This window comes from Lycium ferocissimum, chromosome 12, assembly GCF_029784015.1.
Source record: "Lycium ferocissimum isolate CSIRO_LF1 chromosome 12, AGI_CSIRO_Lferr_CH_V1, whole genome shotgun sequence".
NCBI lineage: Eukaryota > Viridiplantae > Streptophyta > Magnoliopsida > Solanales > Solanaceae > Lycium > Lycium ferocissimum.
Window position 1 is genome coordinate 29,008,780 of NC_081353.1, and position 18,106 is coordinate 29,026,885.

The window sequence follows — 18,106 nt, forward strand, 5'->3', positions numbered from 1 at the left end:
ATTCATTATTCCAACGGCGAAGTCAGAAAATTTGCTAAAGATCTTCAAGATTTTATATAAAAAGTAATATTTTATAATTATTTGATGAAGGATTTTCAACTGATCATCTCTGAGTCTATGTCGTTCCACCACGGCCTTCTCTTCAGTATTGCTCAATCCCTTATAAACTTTAACATATTGAGAAATTTCATACTCACTGGTTCTTATTTTTAAATATTAAGAAATTTCATACTCACTAGTTCTTATTTTTTCATGCCTATAAAGGATAAGACATGTCGTGTCCTCGTTAATAAAGCTAAGAATTAGGCCACCCATCATGCTTGTGCTAATTACTTTTGAGTATCAATAACATTCTCACAACACCTTAATGATCAAACAATTAGACTTGACTAAAAATGTAAAAGAAAATAAAATAGAAATATGAAAAAGAAAAAATTGAAATATCAAAAAGAAAAAATTGAACAAGAATTTTAGGAATTGAACTTCAAAAAATTGCACAAAGACTCTAGAAATAGGTGAAAAATAAGAGAAACTCCACCTCCAAATATGAGTTCCCACTAAATCCTTTTTTTCATAGTTTCGATTCAAATCTAATATATATAGTTTGTTAAATATTGACGGAAATTGTAAGTGCTAATGCAAAATTAAAGGATGAAAATTGCTCGAGCATGTTTAAACGTCTACTTTAAACCTATATGCAAAAATAAAGGATTATTTTTGTAATTTTATTTAAAATTATAAAGGCATAATACATAAACAGGCCCTCAAATTTGGCCTCAAATTTGGCAGTATCTTCTAACTTTAGAGTACGCATACAGCGACAAATTTGTATAAAATTGAACATAATAAACGTAAATACTGTATGATTTTTAAAGCTTAAATTTTGAAATAATAATGATCATTTTGTAAGTCTTGGATATTTAGCGATAAAGTGGAGATAAGTTGAGGTGCTTGTATACACTCAAAGTCGAAAGGACCCCGAAGGATAAGTATTTACGTTTATTATTATCTAATTATATATATATATATTATTGTACTTTTATTGCTTTTCATTTAGTTACAAATATTATGAAGTTATTTTGTTTGATGATTAGGACATAAGTCATTTTCTGCAAGGGGGTCCCACCCAAGACTGACCAAAAGTCTCCCACCGACAAGGAGATTGGATACATAAATTCTTTGCATACAGACAGATCCCTCTGTTACTTCTTCCTTTTGTCTCTCCAAAATCTCTCCATTGTGTAGCTCTCCATTCAGAGAGGTAAGTCAAATCTCTTCATATATTCTCTTCTTTTTTTTTTTTTTTTTTTTTTGTAATTCTTACTTGTTTACTAATTCCTCTGTTCCAGTTTATGTGATACAGTTCGTAAGATTCAAATTCAAACAACAATCTTTAAGTTTTTTGAAAATAATTTAAAAATTACGTAAAAAGTACTATAAATCATAGTAATCAAACGATTTAAATATTTAAAAGATATGGATAAATCACGATTAAAGATTTTCTTGTATTGATTCTCGAAATTTGAATTGTATCACAGTAATCATGACATTTAAAATATGTAAAAGACATATGAATAGATCAGCGGTTAAAGATTTTCTTGTCTGACTCTCAAGAATTGTATCAATTAAATTGAGACATAAAACAGAGAGAGTAATAAAAACTGCATTATTTGATCTCAAAACCATTGAGTTTTTACTAATTCTTGACATTTGTGTAAAACTCTTTTGAGAATTCAACTAATCTTGGCATTTTACTTACAGTTACTGATTTGGGTCATCCAGATCTGATCAAGAAACCAATAAAAATGAGATCTTTTGAGAAATTCAAGATTTGGGTTTTGTTAATCTGCTTGGTATCTCAATTGTGTTATGGGTTTTATCTGCCTGGAAGTTACCCTCACAAATATGGTGTTGGTGATTTCTTGAATGTTAAGGTTAACTCATTGACATCAATTGATACTGAGTTGCCTTATAGTTACTATAGTTTACCTTTTTGTCAACCCCAAGAAGGTGTAAAAGATAGTGCTGAGAATCTTGGTGAACTTCTTATGGGTGATAGGATTGAGAATTCACCTTATAGGTTTAAGATGTATACTAATGAGACTGACATTTTTATGTGTCAAACTAAACCTTTATCTGGTGAGGAGTTTAAGCTTTTGAAGAAAAGGATTGATGAGATGTATCAAGTGAATTTGATTCTTGATAATTTGCCTGCTATTCGGTATACGAGGAAAGAAGGTTATTTCTTGCGGTGGACGGGGTATCCGGTTGGGATTAAGGTTCAAGATGCGTATTATGTGTTTAATCACTTGAAGTTTACGGTTCTTGTTCATAAGTATGAGAAGACCAATGTGGCTCGGGTTATGGGTACTGGGGACGGAGCGGAGGTGATCTCGACCGTTGGAAAGGGTGAATCCGAGGCGCCCGGTTACATGGTTGTTGGGTTTGAGGTTGTTCCTTGTAGCGTCCAGCATGCTCCTGACTCAGCTAAGAACTTGAAAATGTATAGTAAGTACCCGACTCCGATTAAGTGTGACCCTACAACCGTCGCCATGGCTATTAAAGAAAATGAGCCTGTGTCTTTTACTTATGAGGTGAACTTTGTGGAAAGTGACATCAAGTGGCCGTCGAGATGGGATGCTTATTTGAAGATGGAAGGTGCAAAGGTGCACTGGTTCTCTATCCTTAACTCCCTTATGGTGGTCACTTTCTTGGCTGGAATCGTGCTTGTAATCTTCTTGAGAACTGTGAGGCGGGATCTGACGAGGTACGAGGAACTCGACAAAGAAGCTCAAGCTCAGATGAACGAGGAGTTATCCGGGTGGAAACTTGTGGTGTCTGATGTTTTTAGGGCTCCGAGTAATCCATCGCTTTTGTGTGCGATGGTTGGAGACGGGGTTCAAATCCTAGGGATGGGTGTTGTGACTATCATGTTTGCTGCCCTCGGATTTATGTCCCCGGCTTCTCGTGGAACATTGATTACTGGCATGTTATTCTTCTATATGATTCTTGGTGTTGCAGCTGGTTATGTCGCTGTTCGTCTCTGGAGGACAATCTATTGTGGGGACCACAAGGGTTGGGTTTCGGTCTCGTGGAAGGCGGCTTGTTTCTTCCCTGGAATTGCTTTTCTCATTCTAACCATATTGAACTTCCTGCTATGGGGTAGTCACAGTACAGGGGCCATTCCGTTTTCACTTTTCGTCGTTCTCATTTTACTTTGGTTCTGCATTTCCGTTCCTCTAACCTTAGTTGGTGGTTATTTCGGGGCAAAGGCTCCTCACATAGAATACCCAGTCCGAACCAACCAAATCCCACGTGAAATCCCGCCACAAAAATATCCATCTTGGCTTTTGGTTTTGGGTGCAGGGACCCTTCCTTTCGGTACTCTATTCATCGAGCTCTTCTTCATCATGTCAAGTCTCTGGATGGGTCGTGTGTACTATGTCTTTGGTTTCCTCCTCATTGTCATGATCCTGCTAGTCGTTGTTTGTGCTGAGGTGTCTCTTGTTTTGACCTATATGCATCTTTGTGTGGAGGACTGGAAATGGTGGTGGAAATCTTTCTTTGCCTCTGGATCGGTTGCTATATACATTTTCCTATACTCCGTTAACTATCTAATCTTCGATCTCAAAAGCTTGAGTGGGCCTGTTTCCGCTACCCTTTACCTAGGATATTCCCTCTTCATGGTCCTTGCCATCATGCTCGCAACAGGCACGGTTGGGTTCCTTTCCTCTTTCTGGTTTGTACATTACTTGTTCTCTTCAGTGAAGTTTGATTGAAGAAGAAGTCTATTGGGCAGAAAAAAGAAAGAGATAGCAAAATCACCATTGAAGAAACATATGCAAATGTGTCTTAAGTCATTCTTGTTTACTTTTATTGTCATATTATTGTCATTTTGTAGGGTATTTGGAAAGAGAAAATCAATAAACTCCTCAAGTTTTGTTAAATTCTTTAGTAGTGAAGTGTTGCATGATAGTCGGTATAGCTTTCATTGGTTGGAGTATGCATATTGGAGGTTGCTTGTAGTGATAGATTCAGTTGGTAAATCTGGTATGTACATTACTTGCAATGACTTAGCTCGTCCTGATTCTTGAAGCAGGTCAATTGTGTCAACACTGCTAAAAACACGCATTTTTCCGATGGAGAAACCGATGGAACACTGTCGGTAATCATTAATTTCTGACAAAAAACTGACCAGAACATGCTCCGGGGGCTATTTCCGATGGTCACTATCAGTTAACTAAGATTAAAGACCTGTATATTTTCTGACTACCTGCGGGGAAAAAAGTTAATTGGACGTCCAGGGCACGAAGGACAATATTATACAGACTTCTGGCTATGTTCTGCAAATTTTTATACCATTGAAACCTTAAGAACATCTAAGCATATCCCAAAGGCTACCCGGCTACCCTACAAGATATTCATGACTTTAGAGCTTGTTTTGAAACCTTTTGTCTTGAAATTATGCGTCATACATATATATACCTTTCAAATAAAGCTTACTGAATAAACCAGACTAATAATATATGGCATGGAACTCTTCAAGAAAAGATATGGAACACTACAATACATCATCATGATTCTTGAAGCAGATCATGATGTCCAAGGCAACATAAGACAACAAAATATATCAAGTGGATTGGGGACTTCTTCGACTATGTTCTTTAAAATTTTAAACTATCAAATTGTAAATATATTTCATGAGGCAATGTAAAATAAGAAAGGGAGCACATAAAATAAAGTAGAAATTTTTTAAACCGGTTAGCGAGCAATAATGTGAGACAGTTTGAGTCTTACTGACAATAATCGATGAGGATGGAGGCTTTTAAGTACAATAAAAAAAAATGCAGAAACGATGGTATGAATAGAGCCAGGAATCATAGTTTATGTAAATACAAAAGAATTGTTTTAAGCCTTTTTGCATAGTGTAATTTGGAGATTCAATTGCTTCCGATGTCCTCTAGTTCAGGAGGACAAACCTGTTATTGTATCCTAAACACCTTGGCATGAAGTAACTTCCAGCTATCATCTAAATTCAAGAGGCTTATTTCATAAGGAGGGTTGTCCGGACTACAACATACATAGCCACATCTTTGACCCTACGAGTCAAAATAATTCGACTCTCATCATTGTCGTCTGGAAAAGTTCTTATCACGAGATCCCAAACGTTACTACTTCAAATGTCATCCATGACAAGAAGATACCTTCGACCCTTCAACTTCTTCTATATCATATCCATCAATTGAACATCATCATTCTCTTCTTTAATCTCATTTGAAGTGTACAAGAAAAAACATCTAGTTCTCCTATTTTCCTGCTGCTCAACAGGGGATCTTCTCTAGCGGAACTGTGGAGAAGTCCTTTCAGATGTCATATGGGGTCCCCTTCTCCTGTGTCCAAACATCGGGTTCCTGGTAATGCAGGAAGTGCTATTTCGTATTTAGACTGACCTTTCAGAATTCCTCTTTTCATCTTAGCCCGATCTCTTGTTTCCGTTCACTAAGGAATGGGATGCTTTAACGTAGGCGGATGTGGGACACAGAAAGAATAGATTCAAGTGCTCCAGAGTCAAAAGATTGTTCTCCCTAAGTAGCATTCTTGTGATCTCGTTGAGCTGCTCCAGCAAGCACCCCTTATTGAAACTCAGTTTGTAGGACCGGGGAGAACACCTGCAGGTGTGCAGGCGTTTTGAGAGAGCGCAAAACTCTAACTTGAGTATTGGTCAATCGTTGAATAAAATCAACTAAAAGGGAAATCATTTTGCCCTTTCTGTTTTTCTTGGTTCAAGATCCCTCTTACTTACTGGAATTAAAGATTAGTAGATTTGTTCCGCCCAAAATGGGAATGGGCTAGGGTTATGAACTTATAATCTGATGATCGAGTTGATTTCATGATTATAAGTTCATTCCATACCGGACCAGGATAGAATAGGGTTATATACATTCTCATTATGAGAAGGGTCAATCAGACCTATCTAAATAGATACTATGTTTACATATGGGGCCCTATCTAGAGACATACTAGAAACCATGCCTTTTGAACCGAATACAATGCCCGTCTTCCAATTAAAAAAAAGGCTCGTTGGGAAGAAAGATTACGTGCGGCCTGTAGAACACATGTAAGGCACATTCAGGTTGTTCAAGAAACGAATATCTCTCTCTCTATAGATAGATAGATAGATAGATAGATAGATAGAGAGAGAGAGATGTGTGTGAAAGTAATAGCCTTATGTTATGGCCGTCCCCGACTTACAGCCTTTATGCTACTACTATTGTGATGTGAGCGGTTCAAATTGGTTGAATCTTTCTCAATCATCCTGGCCGGAACTTGTATGCAGCACTTGTACAGAGCCTAAAGGTTTGGAACTCTTTTCTTAACTAAATCTTAAGGATAGGTACCTACCCTATTCTCGAACCCTCTGCCAAGCTCTACCCAGCCCGCATTTCCTTTAGTTTTGAAGAGGAAAAAAAAAAAAAAACAATCTCTCTACCCATTTAATGAGCCTTTTCTTCAAAAATTATCGAACGGAATCGATCCTCCCATCCCTTTTGTTTTATCAACTTATCCTAAGGTCTCTTCGCCAAGAGCTCCCAGACGATGACGAATTTAAGCAAGAACCCTCGTCCGCTATGGCGGGGAGGCTTTTTTCTTTCACAATGGACTGGACGATTATCCCTACCTTAGGTAGCTTACAAGTTTAAGTCCATCCTTGGTCGGGTACAATTTCCTTTTGATTTCTCCCTTGTAGCCGTTACCCGAATTCGCGCAAGTGTGTCCATACCCCCAAACTTACTTGACGAGGAATCCTTTCTCGTGAACAAACACAACCCCTACACACACCTAGGAGCAACCATTCTTGCATATCCATACAAGACTCGAGTAGGTAGGTCGAGCTCCTACGAGGTACCCACTACTGGGAGTACCCTCCCAAAAGGAAAAAGATGTGTCTGCGAGGTTCGGTTCTTCTTAGTTCGGTAGGGCGAGTTCGACCAGAAATGCTATCCTTACACAGAAGGCTACCCCTCTTCCCGAAAGTGTGCTAATCCCTATGTTGTGTGGAGCTGAGTATCTTCTATTCGTTGGGATAAAGCTTTTCCTTTGTAGGGGCCTTGTGTAGTAAACCTTCTACGGGCGATCGTCCGTCGTCCTAAAGTAGTCCCCGCAACGCTCAAATTTCTTTGAATAGGTAAATCAATCATTTGTCCTTGAGGATTTGACATTAATCTCTCTTACACCTACTAACTCATTCTATGATAAAAATAGAATAATTGCCACTTTTGTGCACGTAAAGGTATAGAAATCGGAATTTCCTTAGGTTGCCACCGACCTACAGTTATCCTTAAACTTCCGTGCTTGGTGGAGAAGAAGCGAACAAAAGTACGCTTACTTGCTGACGTCTAACAACAAATCTCTAATTCGGTATTCTTGAGGAGGTCGAGGAGGACACGGAAGAGGAAGAGGAAGAGGAAGAGGAAAAGGAAGGGGGATGGGTGAGGAGAAGGTAGGGATTTTGTATAAATAACAAAACTTGGGGGCTTTTAATATTAGTGTCATTAACACTAATTTCAAAAGAATCACCCTTGCCCAATAAAAACAACTTGAGTCACATTCCTCAAATAAAAGACTCAACGGTCACTCTTAATAAAGGGAACAACTTTGCCCCCCTTAGTTCTTAAAAAAGATAAATTCCAATGATGAATTGATGTTAATGAGTTAATGATAGCATTAAAGGTTCAAAATCAACTCATAATCAGCCACTTCTTCCCAGCTTTCTCCTGAGAGATGCACACAGGGGCTCGTATGGCATGCCCAACCAGTCCCGTGAATGTATACACATATTCCAATAACATCGCTAAGCTCATGCGGCCTGGTACACATCTAGATACAATTTTAAAAGCTTCGTTAAGGCTTGAATTAGTCCGAATTAACGTCCAAGTTCACTGGGCTTCACATAAATAGTGAATACGGTGGGTTGATAAAAATTCAAAACACAATATCCCAGAGTCTTAGAACATAACTCAGAGTTAGATTATCTGCATATTCGTAGTCATAGAACAAAGTGAAGATTCCTTTTTGAAGTTACGGTTTTCTAGTTAGCTAGCGATCGTAATGAAAGTGAAAGATATGTGTAGTTAGGATGATCAATACCAACAATAATCAATGTGAAAGATTGAAAGATAGCTATTACATATATGTTTATAAATGTGTTGCAGGATGATATTGCTTTCTTGATCTAGGACAAAGAGCTTTCCACTACTGGAGATCCACGAAACACACATCAATATTCTCTTCGAGTCATGATCAGTGATCTTGAACTTGACATTAAAAATACCCTGCAAGAATTAAAGAAAATCAATGATGTCCAAAGCAGCATAGGACAATATAACATTTGAAGAGAGTTGGGGACTTATTCGAAAATCAATGATTTCCAAGAAGAATGTAGCATGTACAAGAAAAAAGTTAAATCCAATTAACGAGCAACCGTTTAAGATAGTTTGAATCTTACAAGGATTATCATAGATTTGGATTTGAATCTTACAAGGATTATCATAGATTTGGACGCTGAGGCAATCATTTCCGATGCTCTCTTGATCTTCTTGAATTTCCTTCACGGATTTTGCAGCAGAACTGCTGCATTGATGCAGCTCTATTGACTCCAGGGTATAAATTTCCCCGAAATCTTTAGGGATTTCCTCCAGGTATAAACATCCTTTCAAAACTAGATGCTGCAGATTTGGAAAGTTAACACTGCCAGCTTCCCAGTTCTCCAGATTCGTCCAATCGATTACAAGCAACTTAAGTTGATTGAATGTCTCATCATCATTTAATCTCCATACTTTACCGTAGAAACGTCTATCTTCGATTTTAAGCACTTCCAGGTTTGGCAACATTACAATATTTTCCATGTCTTCCCATGGTAAGTATGTCCTTTTTAGAGTTAACCTTTTTAGAGATACAGGCAAAACATACTTACTCGGGACTGGGAGAGGAAGTACTTTTCTGCTGCAGACGAACTTCAGTATTTCGAGTTTATTCAAGCAAGAAAGGTTATTTAAGCTCCGCAAAATCATCTTGCGCGTGCATTCTCCCCAGGCTCCATGAATTTTCAACCTCTTTAGATTGGGAATACCGGTAAACAATTCCTTAGTGCAGCTGGAAAAAAGTGGAGCGGAAAGTCCCTCTAGATTTTGTAGCTTGAAACCAGACTCTACCTTAGATGAAGGGATACTGAAAGAAGAGATACCTGTTACATGAAGATGCCTTAAATCTTTCATCTCCCAGATCCACGTGGGTAAAACTGAATATTCGTGTCCAAAAACCAACGTCTGCAGTTTATAAAGTTCAAACGCTGACCTGTGAAGATCATCATGACAGTTGAATTCAAGGTATCTCAGATTTACTAACTTTGTTATCTCAAAGGGGAAATGCTGAAACGTAACTTGAAGGATCGCCAAAACTCTTGGAAGTTTGAAGTGTGTCAAAAGAGGAACTAGTTTAGAAGGGGGCGATGCAAGTCTTCGTCCATTGAAGTAGTACAATGTTCGGGCCAGACTAGGCGCTGACTTCCAGGATTCACCCTGTGTAATGTCTGAATGGAAACTTTAGCGATGAAAACGAGACGTGCTATTAGATACTTGATGAATTCTTTTAACCTGCAAGAACTTCTCTTTCTCAGCTTGACTTAAAATCAAGTGGCGCACCAGATCATGAACAGCACATGTTATCAACTCTCCGTTATATCTCATCTTTCTAACCATTATCAGATTTCTACTAACAAGATCCTCCAAACAGTCTTTTCCCACTTCTTCCAAGCTTTTGACCCTTTCTTTCCTTAGAAAACCCATAATTGGATCAATCTCCAAGTTTTAACCTCAAAATCCTCTAGAAAAGCTCCCATAGAAAGGAAGCATGGTTTTAAGTGATTTGGCAAGTAACTGTAACTCAAAGAAAGCACTCCCAGACATTTTTCAGGTACACTAGCAGCAACTTTACTCATACTTTTGGCAACATCTTCCCAACTTTGTCGTGTTCCCTCAATTTTAGAGAGATGCCCTGCAACCACTAGAAGAGCTAAAGGCAGTCCTTGGCACTTTTGTGCTATTTTCTTCCGGATATCCTCTAATCCAGCTGGGCAAACATGTTTTGCCCCAAATGTTTTTTCATGAAGTAACTTCCAACTATTATCTAAATTTAAAAGGCTCATCTCGTGAGGATGGCTGTCTGGATCAGCATGCATGACGACATGTTTGAGCCTACTGGTCAAAATTATTCGACTCCCATTATTATCATCCGGAAAAATTCTTGTCAATAGATCCCAAACATCATTACTCCAGATATCATCCATGACCACGAGATACCTCCGACGCTTTAACTTTTTTATATCATATCCATCAACTGATCATTAGTCTGTTTCTTAATCTCGTTTGTTTGATCAGTCTCATTTTCAATCTTATTTGTCACTTGAGAAATACAAGAAAGAATGCACAACAACAAATTTCTAATTCGATATTCTTGAGATACTGTCACCCAAACATGGATGTCAAAGCGATACCTGATTTCAGGATGATCATATGCAATTTTTGCAAGAGTGGTCTTACCTATTCCACCCATTCCCAAAATAAAGACTATTTCACGAGTAGATGGTGGCCCTTTCACTCTTCTCATGATTTTCATCAAATCATCTTCAAGACCCACAGCGACATTTTCTATATTCGGATTTGCAACATGTCTAGATGATTGTAAATCCTCATTTGCATCAAAACTGCTTCCGCTCAACTCCCTCTTGAAAGCATCAAACTTTTCTACAATTGGAAGCAAGGTTTTGCATAAACCTTGGCTTCCTGTTCCAACTTCTGAGCCTTCCAGAAGATTAAATTCATATATCTTTAGTCCAATCATACATTTTGTTTCATCAGCTGCAGCTCTAATCTTTCTCTCCAACTCTTTAATCTTTTCAGAATCTTGCCTTCTCTTACTAGTTTCCACAATAAATTTTGAAATATATTCAAGACTATCAAGGACAGATTCCCACAATTTAATTGTTTCATCACTGACCCCAAGTGGACTTCTTTTCAAGAGTTGTTTGACTGTTCGAATGAGCGAAGACACAGCAACATGAACCATTTCTCACCAAACTGCAGGACAAGATTGCTTTGCTCTTTTACACTTGTTATCACTACTAAAAAATAGAAATTAGCGATAGACGAATTCTGTAGCTAAACAGCAAATCCGCGCTAAAACCTATTTAGCAACGGATTAGCGACAGATTATCAAAAAAGTATGTTAGCTACAAATTAGTGACTAAGTTCGCAGCTAATTCTAGTTTTTTTTTTTTTTTTTTTTTTTTTTTTTGTTTTGTTTTTGTTTTTTTTTGTTGTTGTAGTGTATCTTTTTTATTGGTTTCTTTGATAATTAACAAAGGCGGAGCTAGAGTGTCAATTACGGGTTTGGCTGAACCCGTAGCTTTGATTGAAATCTTGTATTTGTCTTAAAATCCATTAAATATGTACAGATAATTAATTTGGAACCCAGCAACTTAAAAAGATTAGAATCCAGAACCTATAAACTTCAGATTCTGGCTCCGCCTTAGCTGATAAATCATAGATTGGTAGGTGTACATCAATTTAGAGAACAGGAAAAAAAAGGACTAGAAGAGTTTTGAGCCTCAAATACTTACCTAGCTTTAGTTGGAAGAGAGAGGCAGTAAAACAATACTGCAGATTGATTCCTTCAAAGTAAAAAATGAATATTGCTGCAGATTGACAAACACAGAGCCTTCAAAATCCAAAATGCACTTTGTTATAGATCATAAAATCTAATCTCTAAAAGTAAAGAACAAAAGAAAATGAAAGCATGGAGGATGACTAAGGTAGCTATACTTCAGTTCTTGAATCTTGAAATAGCAGTCACATGACTGTCCAAATGGGTGAACATTTTTTAAAATAAAAATGTACAGATGGTTGTCTGGTCGGTCGATTGGTTTATCAGATACTCCTATTATTTATGCACCGAGTAATATAATAATGAAAGAATTATTTTATACAGTAATCAATTAATATAATGAACAAATTGACATGCCATAGTAAATAATGAAGGAATTGTCATGCATGGATAACTTACTTTAATGGTATTTTTGTCTTAAAATATTTTATCCATGTATTACTATTTTTTTTTTTCTTTTTGTCAAAGTTCCCAGATTTCATAGATAGGCCAAAGGAAAATAGAGGAGGGCTATGCCGACCTCTGCATTACAGTACTATGGATGAGGAACTCATCCGTACACTCTAGCTTATCAAAGAAGCGAAAAGGAGGTTCACTGATAGAAAAAGATATTTTTTCTACCGAAGTTTGCTTATAAAACATGATTTTTAATCCTCACTCCCACCGAACCAAATTGTAAAACGCCTTGTAAAACAAGCTCCTATAAAACGCCGAGAACTTCATATTTTTTTTCGTGTGAAAACACTACTACTTAAGTTTTTCCACTAAACATTTTTCAGCGAGAAATCTGTAAGGAAATAGAGATTTTTGAGTAGTGGTTACTCCTCAACATGTGAGCTTACAAAAAAGAAGTTCTAAAACAAGGAACTGTTGAATTAGTTTGTAATATTAAGAGGTCCGGGGAATCTTAGTAGCTTAGTTGGTTGGCTACTTAGAACTTTCACTTTATTGGTGATGGTTCGATTCCACCTTGTAATCCCTCCCCCATTTCCCTTCGCCTATGTAATAAAAATGTTTTAAAAGAAAAATATATTAAGAGGTCTTAAATTGAACAGACATATCTGTTCGTGAAAGAACATGACTATATATTCTGAAAAGTCATCTCTGGAGTTTTATAAGAAGTAGCGTAAGAAAAATCTGTAGTATACTAGGGCTTTGTTCAATCATGAAGGAAATTGCTTGTATACTCCCAAAGAATATACGGGCAATATCTCTTTAAGGACATAGTATCACATCAAAGCCTTTCTTCTTCAATTTCGATTTCCTATTTTTCTAACAAGAACTTCGAGCTATACAAAAAGCTAAGAAGAGTAAGCCAGGATAAAAAATGAAGCTGCCCTTCTTCATTCGGATTCAATTGTTAGACTTTCTAACTACATCGATCATTCTTTAACATGATATAATCTTAGGAGGAAGATTTATATCCCCAGTGAAGAAGGTCGTTATTTTGCAAAGCTCCACAAAGTTAGCAAGAATGTTAGCATGGTGTTACCTTCTCCGAAGATATGGGTGAAAGTGAAATGGCCCAGTGTGGTCATAGCTTGAGTTTGATTAATGTCATCTTTAATCCGCCAGAAGGAATTAATCTCACCCTTAATCATCCGAATAACCAAAAGAGAGTCGGATTCAATATTTACTTTAAACTAGCCATGATCCAGACACCAACTCAGGCCAATTTTAATATTTTATTTTGTATAAATTATGTAAACCTACAGAAATTTTATATTATTATTATTAGGTCCTCGATTAGACCCTAGGTTGAGCACAACGGTATTCAGAAAGTTATGAAGGTGTATAATAAGGTTGTTTGGACGTTTATAAGAGGGGAGATGTATTCTGGAACAAGTTGGAAATGTCTAATTAAGGGAATAAGACGACCATAATCGCTTCAAATGATCATATCTCCTTGTTAGATTAAATCGAACTATGAAAGATACATCAAATTAAAGCCCTTGAAGTGGAGTTTCTAATATTTCAAATCGTTCGTCATTTCGATTCTCCTACAAAAATTTATGGGTATTTTACAGAAGATTGTCATGTCAGAATACTCCTACAATGTTTCAAATAGTTCGTCGTTTCGATATTCCTAAATTGAACTATGAGCGATGAACACGAAGATTCTTTGCTGAAGCTTCATGAATTCTAGAATTTAAGAGGCTTATCTCATGAGGAGGGTTGTCCAACTCGGCTTGCATATCCACATCTTTGAGCGTACTTGTCAAAATAATTTGACTCCCCTTGTCGAAAAAGTTATTATCACAAGAAGCTAACTTTTTTTGTTTGTTTGTTTGTTTTTACAATACTTTCAAGACGCCAAACGTCACTTCAAATATCGTCCATGACTATAATATAGCTTCGGCCCTTTAACTCTTTGTATATCATATTCATCAATTGATCATCATCAGTCTCTTCTTTAATCTCATAGGCTAGTTTGCAAAACACACCTCAATTATCAGTTATTGATTTTTAATGAGGTGTGTTTTGCAAACTAGTTGGAGATAATTCATATAGGAAAAGTGAACAACCGATGGTTGAGGTGTGTTTTGCAAATTAATTAGTGATAGTTTAAGTAGGAAACAATCACACCTGATAGTTCAGGTAGAAATCTCAAAAAAGGTGATACTTGAGGTGTGCATTTGGCCCTTAACCCTTATTTTTTCCCAATTTATCCTTAGTCGTAATTGTACTGCAAACACCTTAACAAAGTAAATATTTAAGGAAGAAAGATTATATATTAAGACATAAGTGAGGGTAAAATAGTCAAAAATCCCTCCTAATTAATATTTTCTTAAGGGGTGTGTAAAAGAAAAACATGACAGATAATATGAGACGGAGGAAGTAGATATCACCAGTGCTAGTCCCGATATACTGAACCTGAAAACTTCCTAGGCGTATCATTTCATCTATGTAACATCCGTTGAGGGAGTGTAGCCTTTGAAGAAGTTCTTGTTCAAATGGGATCGGTAACCCTGCAGCTCTGCATATGTGACTACAACACATCTCGAAACTAGAAATGCAGTTAATGATATAGGACTCTACTGCATTATGAAAGGAAAGAAATGTCCTGATCGTTATAGGGCATTAAAGAATCATGAACAACGACTACTCATCTTGCTTTAGATGAAATATCTCGTAAGAAGGAAGCAATGGGCTCGCGCAGAAACGTACAAGTATTCTGGTGTGTCCAGAAATGTAAGGGTATGGGATCAAGTGGAGGAATAGAATTGATGACTCCGATGGTAGCTCAATTAGTAGTTATTATCCCAGAGAATCACTTTCTCTGTTGAAGAAAATTAGAATAAATGTAACTTACTGAGATAATAACTATTAGTTGAGTGACTATATGAGAAATCAACCCAGGAGTAGTAGTGGCTAAATTAATCAAGCGTTATTGGGAGGCCATGGAAGCGGATTTTGGCTATGTCTGAAGGATTTAAGGCATTGGCTCAAGCCCTGGCTTGGCGATTGTAATTGGCTAAGTCAACATACTAAACGTAGAGACCATAAGAGACATTAGGTAGACAAATTGGAGAAAAGGGTTGAGATGGCCTTGAGCTTGAAATGGGAAAATGGCTTCAACTACTTATGATCTTGTTTCAAGTTTGCAAGATTCTCATTGTTATCCATGGGATCAAAGCTGGGGTTTGAGGATTCACTCTAGCTATTGTTTTCTTCAAGATATTGAAGTGAAGTGATTTGAGATTAATCTTACTGAACTTCAAGTGATTTGAGATTAATCTTACTGAACTTCACCAGTCTACGATAAACTACCTACACAGATATCTCACCTATCTCTCCAACATTTCGTACATCTAATTCAATACTCCATGTGCCAGCACTTTAGTTAAAACATGACTGAAGTGGTTTGGAAGCCTGAGCAATGACCCTAGAGTAGGAGCGGATCTAGAAGAGAACCTACGGGTTATAACCAGAACACAATAACTTTTATCCATGCCCTATATATATATATATATATAAGAATTAATTCACTAAATATTTGATTGTGAATCCAATTACTTTTAAATATTAATTTAAAGTGTTTTTTTTTTTTTGTGGTAACTAACGGATCTTTTTATTAATTACCAGTGTCAACATTACATATTTAGCAAAGCTACCACAGCTTCCTAAGGTCTAATTCTACTCAGTACAACTCCAATAGAAAGAAGATAAGCATTTAACTATTAAAAGGAGATACTATGAACTAAAGTTTGCAGTCCCATAGGAGCTCTAACAGTACATATAAATGTCACCTCCTTTGCTAATTGTTCCACTGTTTTGTTCCTTTTCTCAAATAGTCTTTGATTTTTCTCTATCCACAATGAGTATAGCACTTTAGTAATCAACCTTTTACCCAGTTGCGCATGTTGAGTTTTACCTCTACCATTGGCCACACACCAATGCATAAATTCAGACCAATTTATAGGAGGAAAACCAATCCTATTACACGAATTTAGCATCCTTAACCACAGAGTCTTAGTAATAGGGCATGTTACAAATAGATGTTCATGATTTTCATTTGTCTTAGTAGCCTCCAATCCCCAATTGAGTAGTCTGTCTGCTGTGTACAGTCTTTGGTGCAGGCAGAGCCACATTGTGAAGCAAGCTTTAGGTCTTGCTTTGTTGTCAAACATGAGACACTTCCAGGGCAGCCTCGGCAAATCTCCAAGTACGTGCAGGCAGTATTTCCTAACCAAACTCTGACCAGGAGAAGTTATGATATTCAGTTGCTGCACAAGATTTCTAGCATTCATAATCTTCCTTGTCATCCAACTAGTAGTTTGAGGAATTGGACAATCCTCTATATGTTGCCCTTTGATATAGAAGATATGTACCTATTTGATCCACAGTTTATCTGCCTTATGAGCCAAATCCTAACATAGTTTTTTAATTGCAGCTTGGACCTTGGTTCCATTTCTGTAGATTCATCAAGTTCAAACCTCCTGCAGATTTTGGACTACACATATATTCCCATGCTACCAAATGCTTTTTTGGTGATCACTCGCTCTCCTGACCAAATGAAGCTTCTACAATACCCATCTATAAGAGTGATGACCTTGGAGGGAATAAGCAAAAGCTGAGACCAATATGCTTGGACACCAAAGAGGACAGATTGGACTAACTGGACTCTACCAGCATAAGATATTTTCTTGGCTGTCCATGTTGATATTTTAGCCGTGATTCTATCAATAAGAGGCATCCATTGGAGAATAGTTATTTTCTTAGTGGATAGGGGGACACCTAGATATTTAAATGGAAGTTCACCAAGTGAGAATCTCAATTAGATGAGAATTTGGCTCTGTATATCCTGAGGAACCCCTCCAAAGTATTTTGAACTTTTCCCCATGTTAGCTTAAGTCCAGAAGCACCAGAGAATTGTAAAAAAACATTTTGGAGTTCTAAGACAGATTTAAGATCACCCTTAGAGAGGAGTAAGAGGTCATTAGCAAAACAGAGATGTGTAAACAGAGACTTAATTTAAAGTTAATGTAGGAACACATAAACTTTAGTTCTAGATCTGCTTCTGCCATGGAGTGTTGCCTATACTTTGTAGAATGAGACAAAAAGTTTAATAGACGTCACATCATGTGCACATGTAAACGAGAGGGAAAAATAAGCTTCAATGTAGGCTTGTTCATGAAAGGTATGATTTTTAAAATTTTGATTTGGTAATTTTAATTTTCGGTTTTTAAAAATGGTCTATATTATCATGCTTAATCAGATTTACATATATTGGGGAATTATGACTTCAACAATGGTAGTAACTCTTTCATAGATGAAAATGTCTAATGTTCAGTATTGGCTGAAAATCACACACATTTTTGAATAATTTGTATTGTATATGACTATATCTAATTAAGTATTTAGTTTATATTTAATTTTAAAGGCAAGAAGCTTTTAGTACAAAGGATTTTAGGCCTTTTATTAGTTTATACTTAAGATTAATCAAATTAATATGTATATAATACTATAATATGAATTATATATATAATTAAGTATTTCTAATTCCTTAGATGGTCGTCCAAGTTAGAGAAATAACCGATTAATTTTTTTTTTTTTTTTAAACAACAAAGTCAACCAACTATACCTTTTTGACTTAGAAAATAAGGGACGCTACAAAGTGTTATTCTTGAGAAAAGGACCAAAATAGTACATTATCTTTGGGTTTAGACCTAAAACCATGCATGTTCTTTTACATGGAGCATTACTAATCCATTATGTTTGCATAAATGGTGCACTTTTAGTCTAACTCCCAAATATTATGTTAAATTTAACGATAATGGCAAAAATGCCCTTGAACTATTAGAAAAGGTCTAAAAATATCGTTCAGCCATCTATTTTGCTAAAAATTCCCTTAGCTCATTTGTGCTCATTGACGGTCAAACTG

At 36.6% G+C, this 18,106-nt stretch overlaps 2 protein-coding genes across 4 annotated transcripts; one reads left to right on the forward strand and one right to left on the reverse strand.

Annotated features, from left to right (window-relative positions):
- The first annotated feature begins 1,125 nt into the window (after window positions 1-1,125).
- On the forward strand, window positions 1,126-4,070 carry LOC132041106 (transmembrane 9 superfamily member 11). Its single transcript, XM_059431893.1, has 2 exons — window positions 1,126-1,261; window positions 1,762-4,070. The coding sequence occupies exon 2, from the start codon at window positions 1,806-1,808 to the stop codon at window positions 3,777-3,779; it is 1,974 nt and encodes a 657-aa protein (XP_059287876.1). The 5' UTR covers window positions 1,126-1,261; window positions 1,762-1,805; the 3' UTR covers window positions 3,780-4,070.
- A 3,929-nt stretch (window positions 4,071-7,999) lies between these two features.
- LOC132040305 (disease resistance protein RPP13-like) lies at window positions 8,000-11,979 on the reverse strand. 3 transcript variants are annotated; one of them, XR_009410663.1, is made up of 3 exons: window positions 11,880-11,979; window positions 11,678-11,775; window positions 8,000-8,333 (listed from the first exon to the last, which is right to left on the reverse strand). XR_009410663.1 is itself a non-coding variant. In XM_059430943.1 (2 exons), the coding sequence occupies exon 1, from the start codon at window positions 11,122-11,124 to the stop codon at window positions 10,378-10,380; it is 747 nt and encodes a 248-aa protein (XP_059286926.1). In that variant the 5' UTR covers window positions 11,125-11,288; the 3' UTR covers window positions 8,000-8,333; window positions 8,540-10,377. The 3 variants fall into 3 exon arrangements, 1 of the variants encoding a protein (XP_059286926.1); XR_009410662.1 differs by lacking the exon at window positions 11,880-11,979 and having other exon boundaries at window positions 11,678-11,864; XM_059430943.1 differs by lacking the exons at window positions 11,678-11,775; window positions 11,880-11,979 and adding an exon at window positions 8,540-11,288.
- Between the last annotated feature and the right edge of the window lie 6,127 nt (window positions 11,980-18,106).

Excerpts from the sequence above, each read along its gene's own strand:
- LOC132041106 (XM_059431893.1), top strand. The coding sequence starts at position 1,806 with ATGAGATCTTTTGAGAAATTCAAGATTTGGGTTTTGTTAATCTGCTTG.
- LOC132040305 (XM_059430943.1), bottom strand. The coding sequence starts at position 11,124 with ATGGTTCATGTTGCTGTGTCTTCGCTCATTCGAACAGTCAAACAACTC.